This window comes from Dicentrarchus labrax, unplaced genomic scaffold (assembly GCF_905237075.1).
Source record: "Dicentrarchus labrax unplaced genomic scaffold, dlabrax2021, whole genome shotgun sequence".
NCBI lineage: Eukaryota > Metazoa > Chordata > Actinopteri > Moronidae > Dicentrarchus > Dicentrarchus labrax.
In genome coordinates this window covers 11,996,754-12,013,960 of record NW_026136709.1, presented here as the reverse complement: position 1 = coordinate 12,013,960, position 17,207 = coordinate 11,996,754, and the positions used below count along the sequence as shown (strand labels likewise).

The 17,207-nt window shown below is 41.3% G+C and overlaps 1 protein-coding gene across 3 annotated transcripts in view; it reads left to right on the top strand.

The window, feature by feature from the left end:
* The window catches only part of sema5a (sema domain, seven thrombospondin repeats (type 1 and type 1-like), transmembrane domain (TM) and short cytoplasmic domain, (semaphorin) 5A), a 119,124-nt gene that overhangs the window by 30,983 nt on the left and 70,934 nt on the right, over positions 1-17,207 (top strand). For all 3 annotated transcript variants that reach the window (XM_051410954.1, XM_051410955.1, XM_051410956.1), the window contains exons 2-4: positions 1,202-1,413; positions 11,670-11,769; positions 14,566-14,611. In XM_051410954.1, the coding sequence (XP_051266914.1) occupies positions 1,266-1,413; positions 11,670-11,769; positions 14,566-14,611 (294 nt within the window). In that variant the 5' untranslated portion in view covers positions 1,202-1,265. The remainder of the gene's footprint in view (positions 1-1,201; positions 1,414-11,669; positions 11,770-14,565; positions 14,612-17,207) is intronic.

Below are 17,207 nucleotides of genomic sequence, written 5' to 3'. Positions count from 1 at the left end.
GCAAATGTTCACTCTCTTAGCTCACTTCAGTTTGTCTTTTTGTTTTCATGTTTTTTCTTTTTTTTGCAACATGCAGACTTTGCCATATTTTGCTTCCTACATGATATTAATAGTTTTTGCTTATTTGCAAACCACCATTCACACTAAATCAACTCTGTCATGGAGGTAGGATTGTTCTGTTCTTGCGCTACAAAGCACCCCCCCACCGACTGGACAGCAGATGAAAAGCCTATTTCACATACAACAAAATAATAAGGATTCTCCGCGCTACAGAATACATTTTCTGTCATGAAAGCTTTAAGCAAATCAAATGCTTACCATTACTAGCACATTAAAGCTAAGATTCTCAGTATCTTTACTCACTCCACCACACACGCTGCTCAAAATGTGGTATACAGCCAGGGTGGCTTATTCTTCTGTTGCGCACAGCATGAATCATTCTTGGTAATAGCATCACATAAATGATTAAAAAGTAATGATGTAGATGGTCTAGACTGCTCATCAATTCACCCCCACAAAGAAAAGAAATCAGAAGCAATTGAGTTATAAAAACTGCTTTGCTTTTCTTTCAGTGAACGGCTTTTCTGGGAAGCATGAATCTGCTGTAAGCGTCATATAATCACATCCACCAATTTAAAGGGTTTAGTTGTGAATAAAAACACATCAGATATACAGCAGCCATAGGATTTAATTGGCCCATAAGGAGAGCAGTGCAGCTCCATATCAGCATATGGACACAAGCAAATAGACTCTTTGTAATGAATAACACATGAATGCATAGTACACATTCAGCTGCCCTTTGTCATTACATACAACAAAGCTCCTCTGCAGTGGAAGCAAAGACATGCACAAAGGGGTAACTTCAGATATTAGAGGACACACGTGAGATGTCTGAGGTAATGCGGAGCCATGCACCGGGTGTCACAAGGTGAGAGGTGGGAGCTATCTGGGTGTTTGTGAGGAGCACGCAGGCTGGTGTTGCTCAGCAAAACTCCCCACATTTTTTTTTTTTAACCCAATCTGTCACACTCTGTGCACCTTGCTCCATCATTTCTTTTTTTGTAAGGATTTATTTTTGCTGCTTTCCATCTCCAGAGAATCCGTGGTGTAGCAAGGTGCTATACTGTATCAAGCTTTTCAGCGCCAAAACTAATGTGAGATAATTCTTTGTTTAAATATCTGTCTCTTTCTGTCTTTTCAGGTGTGTCTCTCCAATGCTCTTGGCCCCTGAGGCCTGAGGAGAAGTGAGCCAAGCCCAGGCCCCCATGGGACGCCCTGTTACCCAGCATGCACTGCTGCTGCTGCAGTGCATGCTGGTCCTGCGGCCTGGAGCCGTGGCCAGTAGGAGAGGGCCGGTGCTGCTGCCTGAATCGCCCTGTCACAAGACAGAGCACCCACTTATCCCACACTCAGGTAAATGTTCAAACTAACACACTTAAACATGCGCACACACCATGGTGACCTCATTCATTCAACTCATTCTGTTTTCTATTTTCCTCCATAAATATGTGAAATTTTCTGTATGCTTATGTAGCTATTCATATCTTTACTGAATGCATTTCTCCCTCCCTCCACTCACTCCGTCAATGTAACTTTAAGTACATTAATACCTCCATCATCAACCTTCCCTTCCTTCACTTTTCATAAGGTGAGATTTGTAGACCATATATAGACAGTTTCTTCTGAACATTTTACTGTTGCTAGGAGACATAAACACTCTTCAACACAAGCTGTCAGCTCTTATTTGTAAGCAAATTGATGACCAAGGAAGAAAAAGTACAGAAGTAAAGTACCTTGACATTTTTATTAGTATCTAGTTAGCAATTTGCCGTTTCTCTGATAGTTAACGTCATTTCCCTCTGGCAACAGCTGAAAAAGAAATATTGGCTGAAATGTTGGGAATGCATTTTGTTCTTTACACAATGAAAATTAAATGTTATTAGTTTATTGTGTTGACAGTAACAAAGCTAATCACGCTGTAGAAAGGACTATTAAAATCTCCAAGAACCTAAAAACAATTAGTCTGAAACAACATTACATTATAGACATTTGGCTGACATACACATACACAGTGATACACTATAGCTTAATAACCATAACTATGCACTGCGGGGCTGTTGAGCTTTCTCCATATGGCGAGATGTTACTTAAATGCAGAATGATACTGAGCATTTAAAGAGTTTGGAGGGTGGTATCTTCTTTTTAGCCTTTCAAAAACAGAAAACAGAAAAAGCAGAAATGTAAGGAATAAAAGAAACAAAGTGTCAGGTGCAATCATGAGAATGTCTGGCTAACTAGCTCACTACCTATACCTTACCACCATTGCAACAAGAAGCTTTAGCCTCTGTTTTTCAGCATAATATGTATGTCATCATCAAGTGCATCATTTAAGACCCCTTCTACAATCTATTTTAAACAAGTCAGCTGGAAACATGAAGAAGTCAGCCATGGATGATGTTGTTTTCAAACAACTTAACGTGAGCTTAATTAGCTCGCTATCTGCAGCTGGTCGTTGTCATTTTAGCCGGAATAATCAATGGTTGCTGACAAGAAAAGCGAAGCCTGCTTTTGTCTACTTCTGACTGAAATCAAGGACCCATGGTTTAAAAACTTTAAGTGGGAAATTATTACAGTAAACTAGAGTTGCCACCTTCAGCTTGGAAAACTAAAGGGGCACCTTGCCGGCGGCCCCACGCCAAAGGAAACACAGATCAAGCGTGGGGTCTAGGGGGTTTTGAGTGTCAGACACATATTTCCTGCACTCTGGGGTATTTTTATGCAGCAATTTGTGCTCTTTATGCATCAATATCACATCCACTCTGCTACTCTGAATGTAATAGGAAATAGAGAGTCAAGACAGTAAAAGCACAGTTGCATGAATTATATTAAGGATTAAAACATCAGATCATAGACATGTTTGGTCTGTCAAAATAACTCCACTCTCTGCCCTCTGCCCACCACCGGAGATAGTCTGCCATTCAGATCTGTATTTGGAAAGCTTCTTTCTTTTAACAGGCAGACTTGAGCTGGAGGTTTTTTTTTTTTTTACAGCATGCATCTGAGTCTCCGTAATCAGAGCAACAGATGATGTTGAGTGACAGACAAGTTGTCCGTGATTCTAGTTGTCATTCTCTTCCTGAAATACTGATTTAATATTTCTCTCCTAAGACTCATGAAACTCTTTTGGTTTTTATCATATTTCATGTCATTCCAAGCAGGTGAAAATGTAGGGTATTAGAGTAGGGTGTGCACGAAAATATGGAACAATTCACATCTCGAACTGATTTAGTAGTGGACAGTGCATTTCATTTTTCAATACACGACATGGCAACCCAAATTTACACTGTAAAGAGAGTAGCGGGGGCTTATTGCAAACTGTGAATACTTTTTTATTATCAAACTAATTACATAGAGATAGTAGGTCCTCCCTTCCTTTATTCCCTTCCTTCTCTTTTTACGTCTTTGTTCCTTCTCTCGAGACACAAAGCAGACACAACCTTCCTCGTTGGCCTTTAATTACTACATCGCTCGGCAGTTTTTAGATACAGTATCTGCATCAGATTTCATCGTCCTTATCCTTTATCTTACATTGCTATTGAACAACTAAGCTGTAATGAAATGCTGTGAAACTTAGTCTAAAGAAAGTATCAATAGCGATCAATGCAGTTCTGTCTACCCATTGCCAAGCAGCAAAATGTCATTGAGCTGTTTTTAGTCCCAGTCAAATAATCACATAGCATTCTGTCTAGGGCGAAATTGACTACAAGACCAAGGTCACTGCGTGTGTCCAAAGATCCAAAAGCATGCAAAGACTCACATTCAGTATAACCACACAGCACAGACACACAGACTTCTACCTCTGCAACCCTTTCCCTCTCTCTCCCTCCGTCCTTTCTTCGCAGTCTATGTCACTTCGTTGTTAGCTGAGGTGGCACTCTTCCCTCTGTGCCAATCGAGTGCAATGATGATGACTAACTGCCCAGCTAACGTGATACGTTCCTGCCTTGTGCTTTCTGCATGAGGGGGATCACACGCCAGCCAGTGGGTCAGCTGTGGTCAATGCGTTTGTGTTCTCTAATGTACCAGAATGGCCCATTAAGCTCCAGTGGCTTAATGCTTTGGTTGAAGTATAGGAGCATTAATAAAAAAGGGTCGACAATACAGTTAGCAATCAGACATGGTTCACTAACACAAAGCCTACTGTATAGAAGAGAAAATAAAGAGTGAGGAACTCAGGGGCTTTACTGTCTGAGGGTTTCTTCGGTCTGAATGATCGACTGGTATGATACGGTGGTTTTCTATGGCAGGGAGGTAGAAAGTAGACGGTAGCTTCATCAGAGAAATAATACATTATGGATTTTGTATTGTTAACTTAAATTTGCTCACTTACCTCTTTTTGCATCTCGCCACACATAGCCTTGGCTTCTTTGTTCAAATTTTTGCTGCCATGCTAGTACAATAAATTCAACTTGTAGTGCTTTCTGCCAAATAAATAGCCTTTTTGAAAACTTTTGGTTAACCAACTCCTTAAATGGTTAAGGTTTTAATGCGATAATTGGTATTGCAATTACGAATCTGGACCTTGAGAGCATAGAGCTGGTAATTGAAACATGTACAGTGCAGATGTCAATTTCATTAGTGTGTTAAGGCTGTCGACCCCTGAAAGTTTCTAACCCCACAAGCTTTTTGACTGTACACATAAAGCTCTAAAGTTCTGCAGACATTGCAGAAGTCTAAAGGTTTGTTTCTGCCGTCATGTCGGGACAGAAAGCACAGAAAGTTTCCCTTTAACACAAGTTTTATTGTTATGCTTTGTTTACTTACATCTTAATCTTATTTATTTTCACCTTGTGTAAGAATCAGCACCTTTGCAGAGCAGCTGTTAATACCCATGGCTTCATGAAGATGTCCATTAATCATTGCCTTAACAGTTATATTTTTGCTCAGTTTTTTAATAACTTTCCTTTCATGGGCTGATGATAGTCTTTGTGAGGCTGAAACACATCTCATTGTTTCGAGCCGTACAGTATACAAAGCTTTTTCAGAGACTGCCAAATTACAGCCCTCGCTTTTTTTTTTTTCCAATAAACACAAAAAAACTGACTCATTACAGAATACACTGACATATACACATTTGCACACATACGTACACACGCAAACAGTGTGCAAAGGGGAGAGAAACCTCTCGTTAAACCTATTATCATTCTCTTTTGTGAGTCATTGTGCTCCATGTAATGTAGTGTAATCCCTGGTTGTTGAGAATGTGCAGAGTGAGGCTGCCATGGCTCCTCTTGAGCCGAGCTGGGAGGACTACAAACACATTAAACATACCCCCGTGGATCACAACAGCAACAACATTCCCACTCTACTCTGGCAAACCTTATCCTTTTGGACATACACAGACATACATTTAGAGGTTTGGTTTCAGTCTTACAATAGGGCCTAAACAGTTGAGAAATTGTTTTGTCTGGTAAAATAACCTTTTGTATTTTTTTTGTACACGCCGAGAGTTAGATAAGACAATCGACATCAATCTAATGACTGTAAATAAGAAGGTACAGCCAGCAGCTGGTTAGTTTAGCGTCACATAAAGACTAGAAACAAGGCGAAAAGGCTAGGTAACAATTTCTGCCTGCTAGCACCTCTAAACCTCATTAAGATGTAATGTGTTAATCTGTGAGCTAGATTTAAGATAGGCTAAACTAATCAGATGCTGGCTGAAGCTGCGTAATGACATAAGAGTGGTATCGATCTAATTTTCGGCAAGAAAGCAAACTATTCCTGTAATGGAACAGGTTTTTTTTATTTTTTTTAAAATAACAGAAAATTGATTGACCAATTCTTTCTTTTCTGAATCAATTAATCAATTTGCAAATATGTGAAAACAATATCTAGTTTCACAACTTTTCTTTTATCTTAAACTGAGTACTTTAGGAGTTTGGACAATTGGTGGGATAAAACAAGCATTTTGACAAAATCACCTTGGACTTTCATTTGTCACAATTTTCTGACATTTCTAGAGGTTAAACAACAGATTAACCAACAACAGATTGATTAATCTTTCTGCCGTGTATTCTTTTGTTTGGGGTGACAGTGGGTGAAGGGTATTCGGAAATAAAAGAGTTATATGCTGCTCCAGTAGCTAGTGCCACTAGACCAGCAGCTGTTGCTTTTCAACTCGCTGAAACAGCTCACAGAGCAGCCGGTCTGGTAAAAGAGGAGTTAAACAATACAGAGCTCAAAGAGTGGCCGTGACCCGTCATGAGATGCCAAGGTCAAGGTTTGTCTGAGTGTGTTCCAGTGACAGCATTTCTTTCTCTCTCTGTGTGATTGTGGCCTGACTGTAGAAGGGTGTGGCTCACATGGCTTTGACCCCACTGGGGATGGTGGTTTTCTGACTTGGCACAACACTTGGCTGACAGAACTGCTACTGTGGTGCAAGGATGCTATAGTCTAAAGACCGCTTTGTGTGGTGGTTTTTAGAAATGTAGGGTTTCAGAAAGAAAGTGCACTGTACAGTTCAGCAGCTATAGGTTCAAAATGTTTACCCAGAAGGTACATTTTCACGAAAACCAGGTCTGAATATAGCTTCAGCAGAGGTCCAATGTAAATGGCCTTTATAGAATTATTTTAGGAGGGGCGTTGAAAGACTTTATCCCCATTTTGGTGAAGCTCTTCTAGCATTTGTGGTGTTATTGTAGCTCAAAGCCCCTGAGATACACTGTATTAATAACGTGTTGTATTTAACAAGTGTTCCTGGTTGTAGGCTTGAAGGCTTTTAAAGGTTATAAACTGTGGCGTAAACAATGCCTTCACAGGCCAAGCTGAGGGCCATGTCTCTTAGGAGTGGAACCGGCAGACTTGTTTTACAGCCACAGACTGAACTCAGCTTTTATCATCCCTGAACGGCTAACACATCGTTAGAGAGAGGGGAGTGAAAGCAGGAAAAAAAGCAAATGGCCTCATAGCATTCATAAATGCAACAGGCTGCAACTAACATCAGAGATATTTTAATTGCTCATTTGGGGGTGATTGATTTAAATTTAAAGCCATCCAACGTCTTTGGAGCTTCAATTTGAAACACGAACTTTGCTCTATTCACGTCCAAGGTCAGCTATGTTCTAGCCGTGTTTTATTTTAATGGATGACAGGCTGCCGATGGTATGAAGAAGGGCCTGTCCATATTTTTGGATTTGTATGTCTTTCATTTACCCGCTGCAATAAAAGTCCCACATGTCATTTCCCTACATGTATATTTCCATCTCTTTCTTGTCAAGTGGCTTGAAGAGATTTGGTCATCTTGTTAAAAGGTTGTCTCCTCTCTCCGCACCCCTCGAACCAAACGACTCCGCTCCTAAATACACATCAGATTTAACTATTTTATTGCACACTTATTTGTGGTTTCACGGTGGTTTGTTTTGCATGATTCACCCACTGCCCCGGGGCCACAGCAATGCCGCGGTAATTTGAGTCGCAGGCCTTTTTCTTGCTCGAAATAACATAATAGGAGGAAAACCTTCAAGCACAGAGGCATGCGTGAAGGTCTTAACTGACCTTGCCTTTTGCTTTAAACTTTTTCAAACTGAGCAGGTGTTTGTTTTTCGACCGCTCGGCCAAATCGTTTCCTCACATCAACTTGACCAAATAGTTACCATTCTTTCTGCTGCCCAGTACCACAGGGCTGCATTCAGAGAGAATTGGCTCTTCATTTATGTGAGCGCCTGCTGCCACACTCTATTTACACCACTCACAGAAAAACCATTCATGTTGCAGAATCGGTTCCACATGTTGCCATTGTTGCCGGCCTGGCATTACTATATAGCGCTAACTTTGAGCACTGGCAGACCGAAGACTGGCGTTGCTTCTGATGCAGGGTGTAAATATTTATACATCCTGTCATTTTGTCTTTGTGTCAACTGCTCCGTGTCAGAGCGGGAATAACAAACGGGATGTGAGTGATGGGCTGTTCTATTTTGAGGAGGAGGGAGACAGGGGTTAAGGGGATAAGACGGATCCGAGGGGGGAGAGGGGTGTGTAAGTGTGTGTTCGCTGGTTTCATGTTGGCCCAGAGCCCTGGCTGCTCTCTGCATATTCATCCCAATCCGTGTGTGCGGGTCTGCATGCGTGTGTCTGTGTGTGCGATTACGCCTTCGTCTCATCGGAAGCCAATCCCCCATTTCAGGCAGCTGCTGTACAAGCATGGCTCTGATGTGATTACATTATCACATGCATTTAAACTGCAGCTGATATAACCTGTGTAACATGCAAAGCAGGCCTGAAATCTAGGAAATGAGATGGGGGATAGGATTTGTTTTTTTAGGGGTGTTTATTATGTGGGGCTAGTCCTACTGTTTCCTTTTCTGCTGGGTTAACGATAAGGTTGATTTTATGGGATCATAAAAACCTCCCCGGGTGTCCCTAAAAATGATAATAACCCATCCAAAAACAAATAAAAGTCGCAGGTTAGATCAGAGTTCAAATCACTGAGATTAGTCTCTGTGGTAAAGGGAACCCAGTATCCTGCAGTGCTGACATTCCAATGTGCCACAGCTTTGTAAACCCAAACTATGATCTGCTAAACCCCCATGAGTTTGACTTTGTGGAGCTCCGTATATTTAGTGTCACAGCCTTGGGAGGGCCCATCCGCGTTGGTTATGAATGTTTATGAATGGTCCTTGGCCTCGACACAAAAGGCCATAAATCCTTTGAGTGCTGTTGTGTTCAATTAAAACCTTTTGCCCCCTTTTGCACACTCCGACAAATATCCTCTCTCTTCTCTCTTTCTGTCTCGCACACACGCACACATCCAGGCGCACACACTCCATCACCCCGTTAGCGAGCCTCCCCTGGTGAGTCAGGGAGATTTATGGGGAGAAGCTGGGTTCGTCAAGCGCCGTCTTCCCTCGGGGGGTGTCACAGCTACATTTGTATTCCAGGGATCTTCTGGATGGCGTGAAAAACAAGCCCAGTGGAGCCAGAGGATTGGCACGTCCAAAACTTTGTGTCTCCCTCCAGAATAAGCAGAGCAGCAGCTATTAAGCAAAATGAATTCTTCTGGGGTGAAGTTGGTCGTGATCTCACAGATATTTATTTCACCGTGGCTAATGAAAATGTATTAGTGCTGCAAAACCAGACGCGGGATGCTTTTTCCTCTTGTAGTCCTCACTGGAGACTTGAAAGAGAACAAGGGAAAACGTCTTTGCATACAGTGCCGCTGTCTTGCAGCAGATGATGTTGTTTTGTTAGGAGAGCCAGAGTTTGGTCCCACTACGTGAGCTGGAGGAGGCAGATGTTCTTTGGAGACTCCCGTTTTCTTGCTCTGTTTGTCCTCGTTTTGAAACACTCAGAAATCCCACGTCTGTCACCGAAACCCGAAAGTACTTGCTTTTGATGCAGTGAAGGGAGAGCGTGCTTGCATTTGAAACGCTGTCTGACAGGTGTGTCTGAAGAAGCAGATAATGTGTTTCGAGGAGGATATTCAAGCTGTCCTGTCCCTCTGTTCCGGCCCTGATGGAAAGCTCCCTGGTAAATTAAAAAAGTCCCTTTGAATTTTTTTTGTCTGGAAATAGCACACAAATGTAGTGAGGAATGATTTTAAGTCACTGTGGCAACCACTGCTGAAGATTCAGCCTAGCCGGAGTTCTGGCACCTTTTTCAAAAATACTAGCAGTGTGGAGAAAATGTCAAATATATGACGATGGTTTGGGAAGTGTAATCCGATCTGTGTATACAGTATGACTACAGTTCAATCGTGTGATGAACGATGTAGAAAACACGTCACCATAATGACTGATTGACCACCCTGGACTAACCCTATCGGGTAACCAGACGGTAGACAGGCCGTCCTCATCTCTCGGCAACCACCGGGGGCCTGTGATTCGATTGGTCAGGGGTTAATGGGTTGGGCGCCACGAGAACAGGCATGTTATGGATAAGATGTCAGTGTCTGTCTGGGATATCTCTCTCACTCTCTCTTTATGTGGGCATGTACTCACCATACCATGCTGGACTAGACAGGGTCAGTTTCCATAAAAAGCCAGATCTTCATGGTTCACTCGCAGTATACATTAACATGAAAGCGGTCAATCAGCAGCAGTGATGGCTTACAGAAATCAAAGGACTGCCCACTGAGTCACAAGAAACTAAGTTTCATTGTTTTGTACACATTCACTTATGAATGGAGGTGTCAGGTCTCACTTTTATTCTGGTGGACAGAATAAGACAAAGAGGCAGAGAAGCACTAATGTAAGAGTACTGCGATCTGTGCAAAATTATTTTTTGAATGAGTGACCTTATCAGCCAAGGACAGCTCTAAGCATTTTTATTCTTTATTCAATCTTCTCTTCATTTCCTTCCCTGCCATGATACATATTTATATCATGGCAGGGAAGGACTTTTGTTGAGGAATTGTGATTGCAAAGTACAACCTTTGGTAATATACCTTTGTCATTATACTGCCACCTTCATAACACAGAAATATAATAATGTATAATTAGTTTATAATGCAGAAAATAAATGAAATTTGTTTTCTGTAACAAAATAAATTGTAAAAGATATATAGATAAATGAGTCAAGTCAGGTCAGAAGGACAATTTTCTGTGAACAGTAAAAGGGAAATAGACATGTTTTTTACTTTTGGAAATGACTCCATTACGACTAAAAGTCCTGCATTAATCATCTTACTCTAATAACTAAACTGAAGTAGTTAATTGTACTTAAAGTATCAAATGTAAAAATACACTTTATACTGTAAAATTACCCCTGTCAGTGTGATACTATTATACAGTATATTATTAAATGATACTTACTGATGTATTCAAGTGTAAGCAGCATTTGTTGTAGCAAGTTGTAGCTGGTTGATGTGGGGATCATTTTGTATGTAAAATCTTAATCTGCAAAGTAACTATAGTAACTAAAGCTAATAAATAAATGTTGTAGATTATCATCCTTCTGAAATCTAGTGGATAGAAGTAGTAGCATAAAATGGAAATACTCAAGTAAAATACATCTCATTTGTACTTCAGTACTTGAGTAGATGTTCTTTACTGTACTGTACTTTGTGGCTCCAGTGTTCCCGTTCAGATTACAGCGCAGGAACTATCTGCTCTGGTGTGATATGTTTTGTCAGGAGGCTTCTGGTTCTTAATGGTAAACTGAAACTTTCCTGATCTGAAATGTTAATAACAACATGTTAATAACCATGATAAAGGTTCATGATATGATTCTTACTTTATATATATATATATATAAAGAGAACCCCCATGTTGTTCATTATTTTTAATTAGCCCTGCCTCTTCATTCTGTTATTACAGGCTTTACTTATGTGTGGCAACAACCATTTGCACCTGCCAATAATGCAGAATTACTGCCCTATAACTACTATAATCTCAGTTTGCAGAAAACACCACTGCTTTCTTGCGATTGATCTAGTATTTACATCACAAATTTTTAGAAAGGTTGGAGGAAAGATAAAAAAATCAAGGCAGTTGTGAAAGAGATGTGCTGCTTTTATAAATTGGCCTTCAAGGGCTCCACTCTCCGAGTGTCTTGAGAAAAGTTACAGCAGCCCTTTGAAAGCAGCAAATTCATCAGCACAGCTGTCATCTGCAGTCATAAACGCTCCACCCTGATTGGCTCACTGTTTTTGTTTCCTGTGGTGTCTTTGGCAGAGATGGAGCCGTGGATCTTCAGGTTCAAGGCAGAGGGCACGGTGGATTACTCACAGCTGACCTTTGACCCAGGCCAGAACGAGCTGATCGTCGGTGCCAGGTAACCCATATCTGAGTTATTTTCTCTTTCTCTTTCTCTGTGTCTCATTTTTCTTCCCTCCTGTCTCTTTCTTTTGTTGTCTGTGCTTTTATTGTCTTGTCTTTCATTCCCCGTTTTTTCAGTGTTTGTTGGTGCATTGCATGAGTAATGATCAGTTTCTCTATAGATGTCTTCAAAAGCCAGAGAAAATGGCTTTGGAGATTGTTTCCAAGTCTATTGTCTTTGTCAAGCCTAGCCAAATGTGTGTGTGTGTGTGTGTGTGTGTGTGTGTGTGTGTGTGTGTGTGTGTGTGTGTGTGTGTGTGTGTGTTTGTGTGTGTGTGTGTGTGTGAGTGTTTGCAGTCTCTCTGTGATTGAGACATTGAATGTGAAAGGGATTGAACACATTTAGTGATAAACAAATCTGCTTTAAACTGTGTGTTCATGCATATATGTGATAAAGTTCAAGCATGAGTGTGTGTGTGTGTGTCTGTGTGTGTGTGTGTGTGTCTGTGTGTGTGTGTCTGTGTGTGTCTGTGTGTGTGTGTGTCTAAAGACTGGCTGCATACATTCACGCTGTGTGAGTCTCTGGCTGATTCCAGATGAAGTGCACCCTGCACTTCTTTTAATGGCTTAGTTGTCAATAGAAAAAAACACTCACTACAACATGAAGGAGATAACAGAGGAGCCAGCAGGAAGGAGAGCAGCAAAACAAACAGAAACAAAGTGAGCCCAGGGAATATACTAATGCACCCTAGGAACTTAGATGGAAAAGGCTAATCAGGGAAAGTGTGTATGTGTGAACGGATGAGAGCAAAGGTTGAAGAGGTGAGCGAATTCCCACTGACACTGCTGGCAAAATTGTGATGTATAATATGATAAAATATGATAAAGCCTAATATATAACAGAAAAACATGTTTTTTGCTGGAAATCGTTTATTTTTAGCTACAGCTCAGCCAATACTATTAACACTTGGTATTTGGAGCACTCAAAAAATCAAATAAGAGATTTAGTTCAATTCTCGGTGGCAACTTGACGGCTGTGGAGTGTCTGACTGTGAAAGGCGATGTGGTTGGATGGATGGCTGCAGGCTGGGTTAGAAGTATGAGTGATAATGGAAGGAAAAAGGGATCGATGCAGATATCAATACAGTAAAACAGAGGGCCGTGGCCACACTGCGACCTGGCTGATAGCCACTCTTCAGGAGATTGATAGATCTCTGCAGAAGTGTTTATGTGTATGTGTGCGCAAGAGTACGTGTGAATATTGCTTGAAGATTTTCACTCCGAAATGAGATGTCTGCTTTATGAAAAAAACAATGCATGCTCTTTAAAAATGATTGCTGGTGTGAATGAAGAACACATTATGGGTTATTGTTAAAACTACTGCAAGATCTCTGCCTGCAAAGTTTTAGAGCAATGCAATAAAAATCTTTCAGTTCAATCTTTGCTGTGAAATTACACAAACATTTAGGATACTTACAGACAACGTAGACAATATTCTTGGCTCACGGTGGGCCCATGGAACCAAATCTGCAAAATATAGATAATACAGGCATCTCAAAGGGGAAGAAACACAGTAAATAATCATTTTAGTCCTAATTGTCAGGTTTCATGTGATCTCATTCTGGTAATGGTGTATAATGGTTTTAGTAGACAGCCCGAGACGTCGTTAGTCAATATACTAAATATTCCCCTTGAGAGGGCATTCATTAGAACCTAATGTTTCTTGAAAAGTTGAAAATGCCAATGAAACAGTTTTGTTTGTGCTGTGCAAATTTGAAAAGCTCCAGGCAAGGCAGGATAGGCACTTATTAGAGTGAGGTTTCACCGCCAGGCTTTGATTTTCTTTCAATCTCTATTTTTCTCTGTCACTTGCGCCCTGTTTTTCATACACACAATACTCCAGGAGAAAGGAGCATACTGTAAACGTTTAAGCACTGCTTTATCTGGTCCTTTTTGCCTCCTCATTATGGGTCGGCTAAACCTAGAGGTCCATCATTTGCTGCAGGTGCTGAATCCGACCAGCCACCGAATTCGGCCCCTTTGAGGTCCCTGACTCTGACAACTCCTTATGCCACCAGTGAAAGGGTTCATTTTAACTTCGAAGAGGGGAAAACCTTACAAGCTTCAGATGCAGCACTTCTTAAGGCGAACTCCACATATTTTAAAGCCTTTTGTGGGTCTGTAGGTAGCTGTGCAAAATCTGACAAATTGCCTCTAGTCACTTGAGTCGGGGTCGGTTGGGGCTGAAGACTACAAGTTTGAAAATGAAAAAAAAAAAATCTTGGGGTTAAAAAGAAGTGATGTTATCAGACATCTGGCAAGGCGCTCGAGGCTGATTAGCCGCTACTAGCATAACGCACCTGCAACTTTGATTGAACTGTCAGCAGTCGAGTTGTATTGTGGGTAATGTAGGCCCAGGTTTTGACAAAGAAGACAAATGCATGGAATAACTCAATCTGTCTGGTTCTGCTGCGTCAATTTAAAGAGAAAATTGTACATCTTGAGTTTGACAGTGTTATAGAAGAACAATGCTAAATGGGTGGGGCACTCTTTTAAGTTTGTTGACATCCTGTGAACCATTTTTCACCTCCAGCTTGCTATTTAAGCATTGTATGTCTGTATGCTCCCCTTTTGGAGGTGGAAATCCCTTTGTACTGGTGGCCCTATGGGTAGGGAGTGAGGATGAAAGAACTAGAGCTACAGAGACTTTGGCCTCTGAGCAGAGATGCTGTAATATCCACACATCTTGTTTTTTCTTGGTATATTTGCAGAAAATGGCTCCATCAACTAACATACTTACTTCTTTTCACAGAAATCACCTCTTCAGGCTAAATCTGGAAGACCTGACACTGATCCAGGTGAGTGCTAATTCTCTCCCGCTCTGCCTTTTCTCCCTTAGTCTTACTCACCCACTTTTCTGAGGGAATATCTACTCATTCTGTCTGCTCATATGACTCTTACAGTCACACTGGCACTGGCATCCAGAGCGCTGCCTGCCTCCAACAAACGCCGTGCTATAGTCGTAGCGCGCTACCAGCTCCCACAACTTAAAGCCGTTACAGTAAAACGGTTTAACATTTCACATGTCACAACAACTTCCCATCCGGTGGAGTGACAGTGGGCTTGGTCGACAGTGCTGTAGGTTGATACACAGAGGGAGGTAAAGAGTGTTTAAATCCAATTTTAAACTGTACATGATGTGTACTCTGCAGCTATACTTTTCCACATTTTCTAGGGTACCATATTAATGTCTTGTGAAATTTCTTTAATGTGAATCTACTATTTTGGTTAAACTTTCCTGCTCTTCTCAAAGTAGCAAGGTCAAAAAATCCACAGGAGAGAATCAAATGAAATACTAAACCTAACTTAAAGAACGCTAACTTTAGGGTTAGAGTTTCTGCCTATGATGACATGTTGTAACATTTGCACTAAACATGCATAAATAAAAGTATAGTCAAGATGGAAATTATACTATTTTTTTCAATCAGTCTTTCATTCCCCTTCTCCCACATGTTGTCATTCTAATTTCTTTCTGCATCCTCTCATTTTTCCTTCTTTTTCCACACTTGTATGAGCCCACATCCCCTCCTGTGGAGCTAAGCATTTTATGACACACTGAGTTACCGAACAAACATTGACACATTGACGGGCTTATTTCTAGATGGTAGCAGCAAGGCTTCTTTGATGATTAGGCAACTCCATTTACACCCTAGAATACCAGAGGAGAGGATGAGGAGGGAGAGAAAGAGAAACAGTGGAGTGAGAATGACTGGATGGAACAAAAGGGAGACTGGAGGGAGCCGGTGTTGATACAAATCTGTCTGGAAAAGGAAAATGAGAAAAACGGTCAGATGAAATGAGAAGCAATACTGAATTTGTTGGATAGGAAGGAGGGGAGGGCGACACACAAAAAGGAATCAGGGAGCAATGAGACAGACAGAGGAAAGAAAGCAGAGAAACCCCCCACTGAGAGAGATGAGGACTCATGCAGAGCCGGTCTTTTGTGGTCGCTCACTGGGACACAGATGCTTTTTAAAGATGCTCTGTGCCATCCGTGCACCCAATCATCCTGCCTTCTTTATTTCATCCTGCGCTTGGCTGGCTCTGCAGAATCAGCGAGGAGATTCCACCGACCCAATCAACCTCTCATCTCCCAGACATGTTCTCTTAAGAGAATAGGACCTGGTAATCCCTGCCAAGGCATAGAGCCAATTTATGCTGACCTGTGCACTAGTCCCTGCTTTGCATTTGACTGGACCAGTGCTACACAGTCAAGGGGAAAGCTAAGTTCAACTACTGAAGTGCTTTTCCTCCATTCACCTCACTCTGAAATCTTTTTATTTCCTTCTTTTCTCTTTCATTCTGGCATAAAACAGGAGATTCATTGCACAGAGATTTGGTTGCCTCTGTGGCTGGGTTTACTTACAGTATATTTGTCATTCTTATTGTTGTTGGATATGAAATGGTTTTCCCTTTTGGTACTGTTGCTCCACTCACATTACTTACATTGCTGATTGATCAAATAGATTTACAAGGGAATATGGTGCTGAAAGTGCCAGAGCGAACTAGGAAAGTTTGAGCAGAAGCAATCGCGTTTCATTTCGGGTTGCAACGTTGTTCAAAAGAGTTGCATGAGGTTCTTTTTTTTATTTCTTTCCTGCAGAAGAAAAACAAGCTAAAAGCTACACCTACGCTTGTCTTTGTGATTTCACCCCATCCCCATGCATCAGCCCTGTCAGATAATGCCCAATGGCGGTGATTTGTTCTTGCATGGCTGGCAGCGCTAAGAGGGAGGCTGTGTATGGTTTGACAGAGCACAAGGCTTAGAGCCAGTGCAATACAAACAGCCTTTAATACTCTAAAGAGGTGGATATAATTACCATATGATCGATGGCGGGTTGATCTCATCTTGTATGTACATCCATGAAACATTTATGAAAACAACAGCCACCAAGGTCTGCTGCTGCATGAAGGCAAAATGAATCCGACCCACTTTTCCTGCCCTTGGTTGCAATATGATTTTAGTTGTTTTCAAGCCTTCTGCAAGGCAGAAAATGAACCCTGGATACTCTGTAGTCTTACGGTTGTATTATAGAGGGGTTTAGAGAGTAGTGACACTTAGGGTGGTAGTTAAACACTACTGGTCTAACCCGCTCTGTTGCACATATCGAGTTGAGACTTAGAGATCGATAAGGCCTGAGCCCAGCAACCATAATCTCCTCAGTAAATGCCCTCCCTGCTTGGAGTTAATGTAAAAAAAAATAGAAAAGAGCCAAGAACATCAGAAGTTGGAGAGAGAGAGAAGACCTTTGTTAAAAGAGTTGATATTAAGTAATTTGAGAACTTTTTTGCTTTCATTGCCTGTGTGTCTTTTGAGGACACCCCTCATATTTGGCCTTCTGTAAGTCCTGGGAGTAGAAATGCTTCAGGTAGTTATGAAAGATATAAAGGATT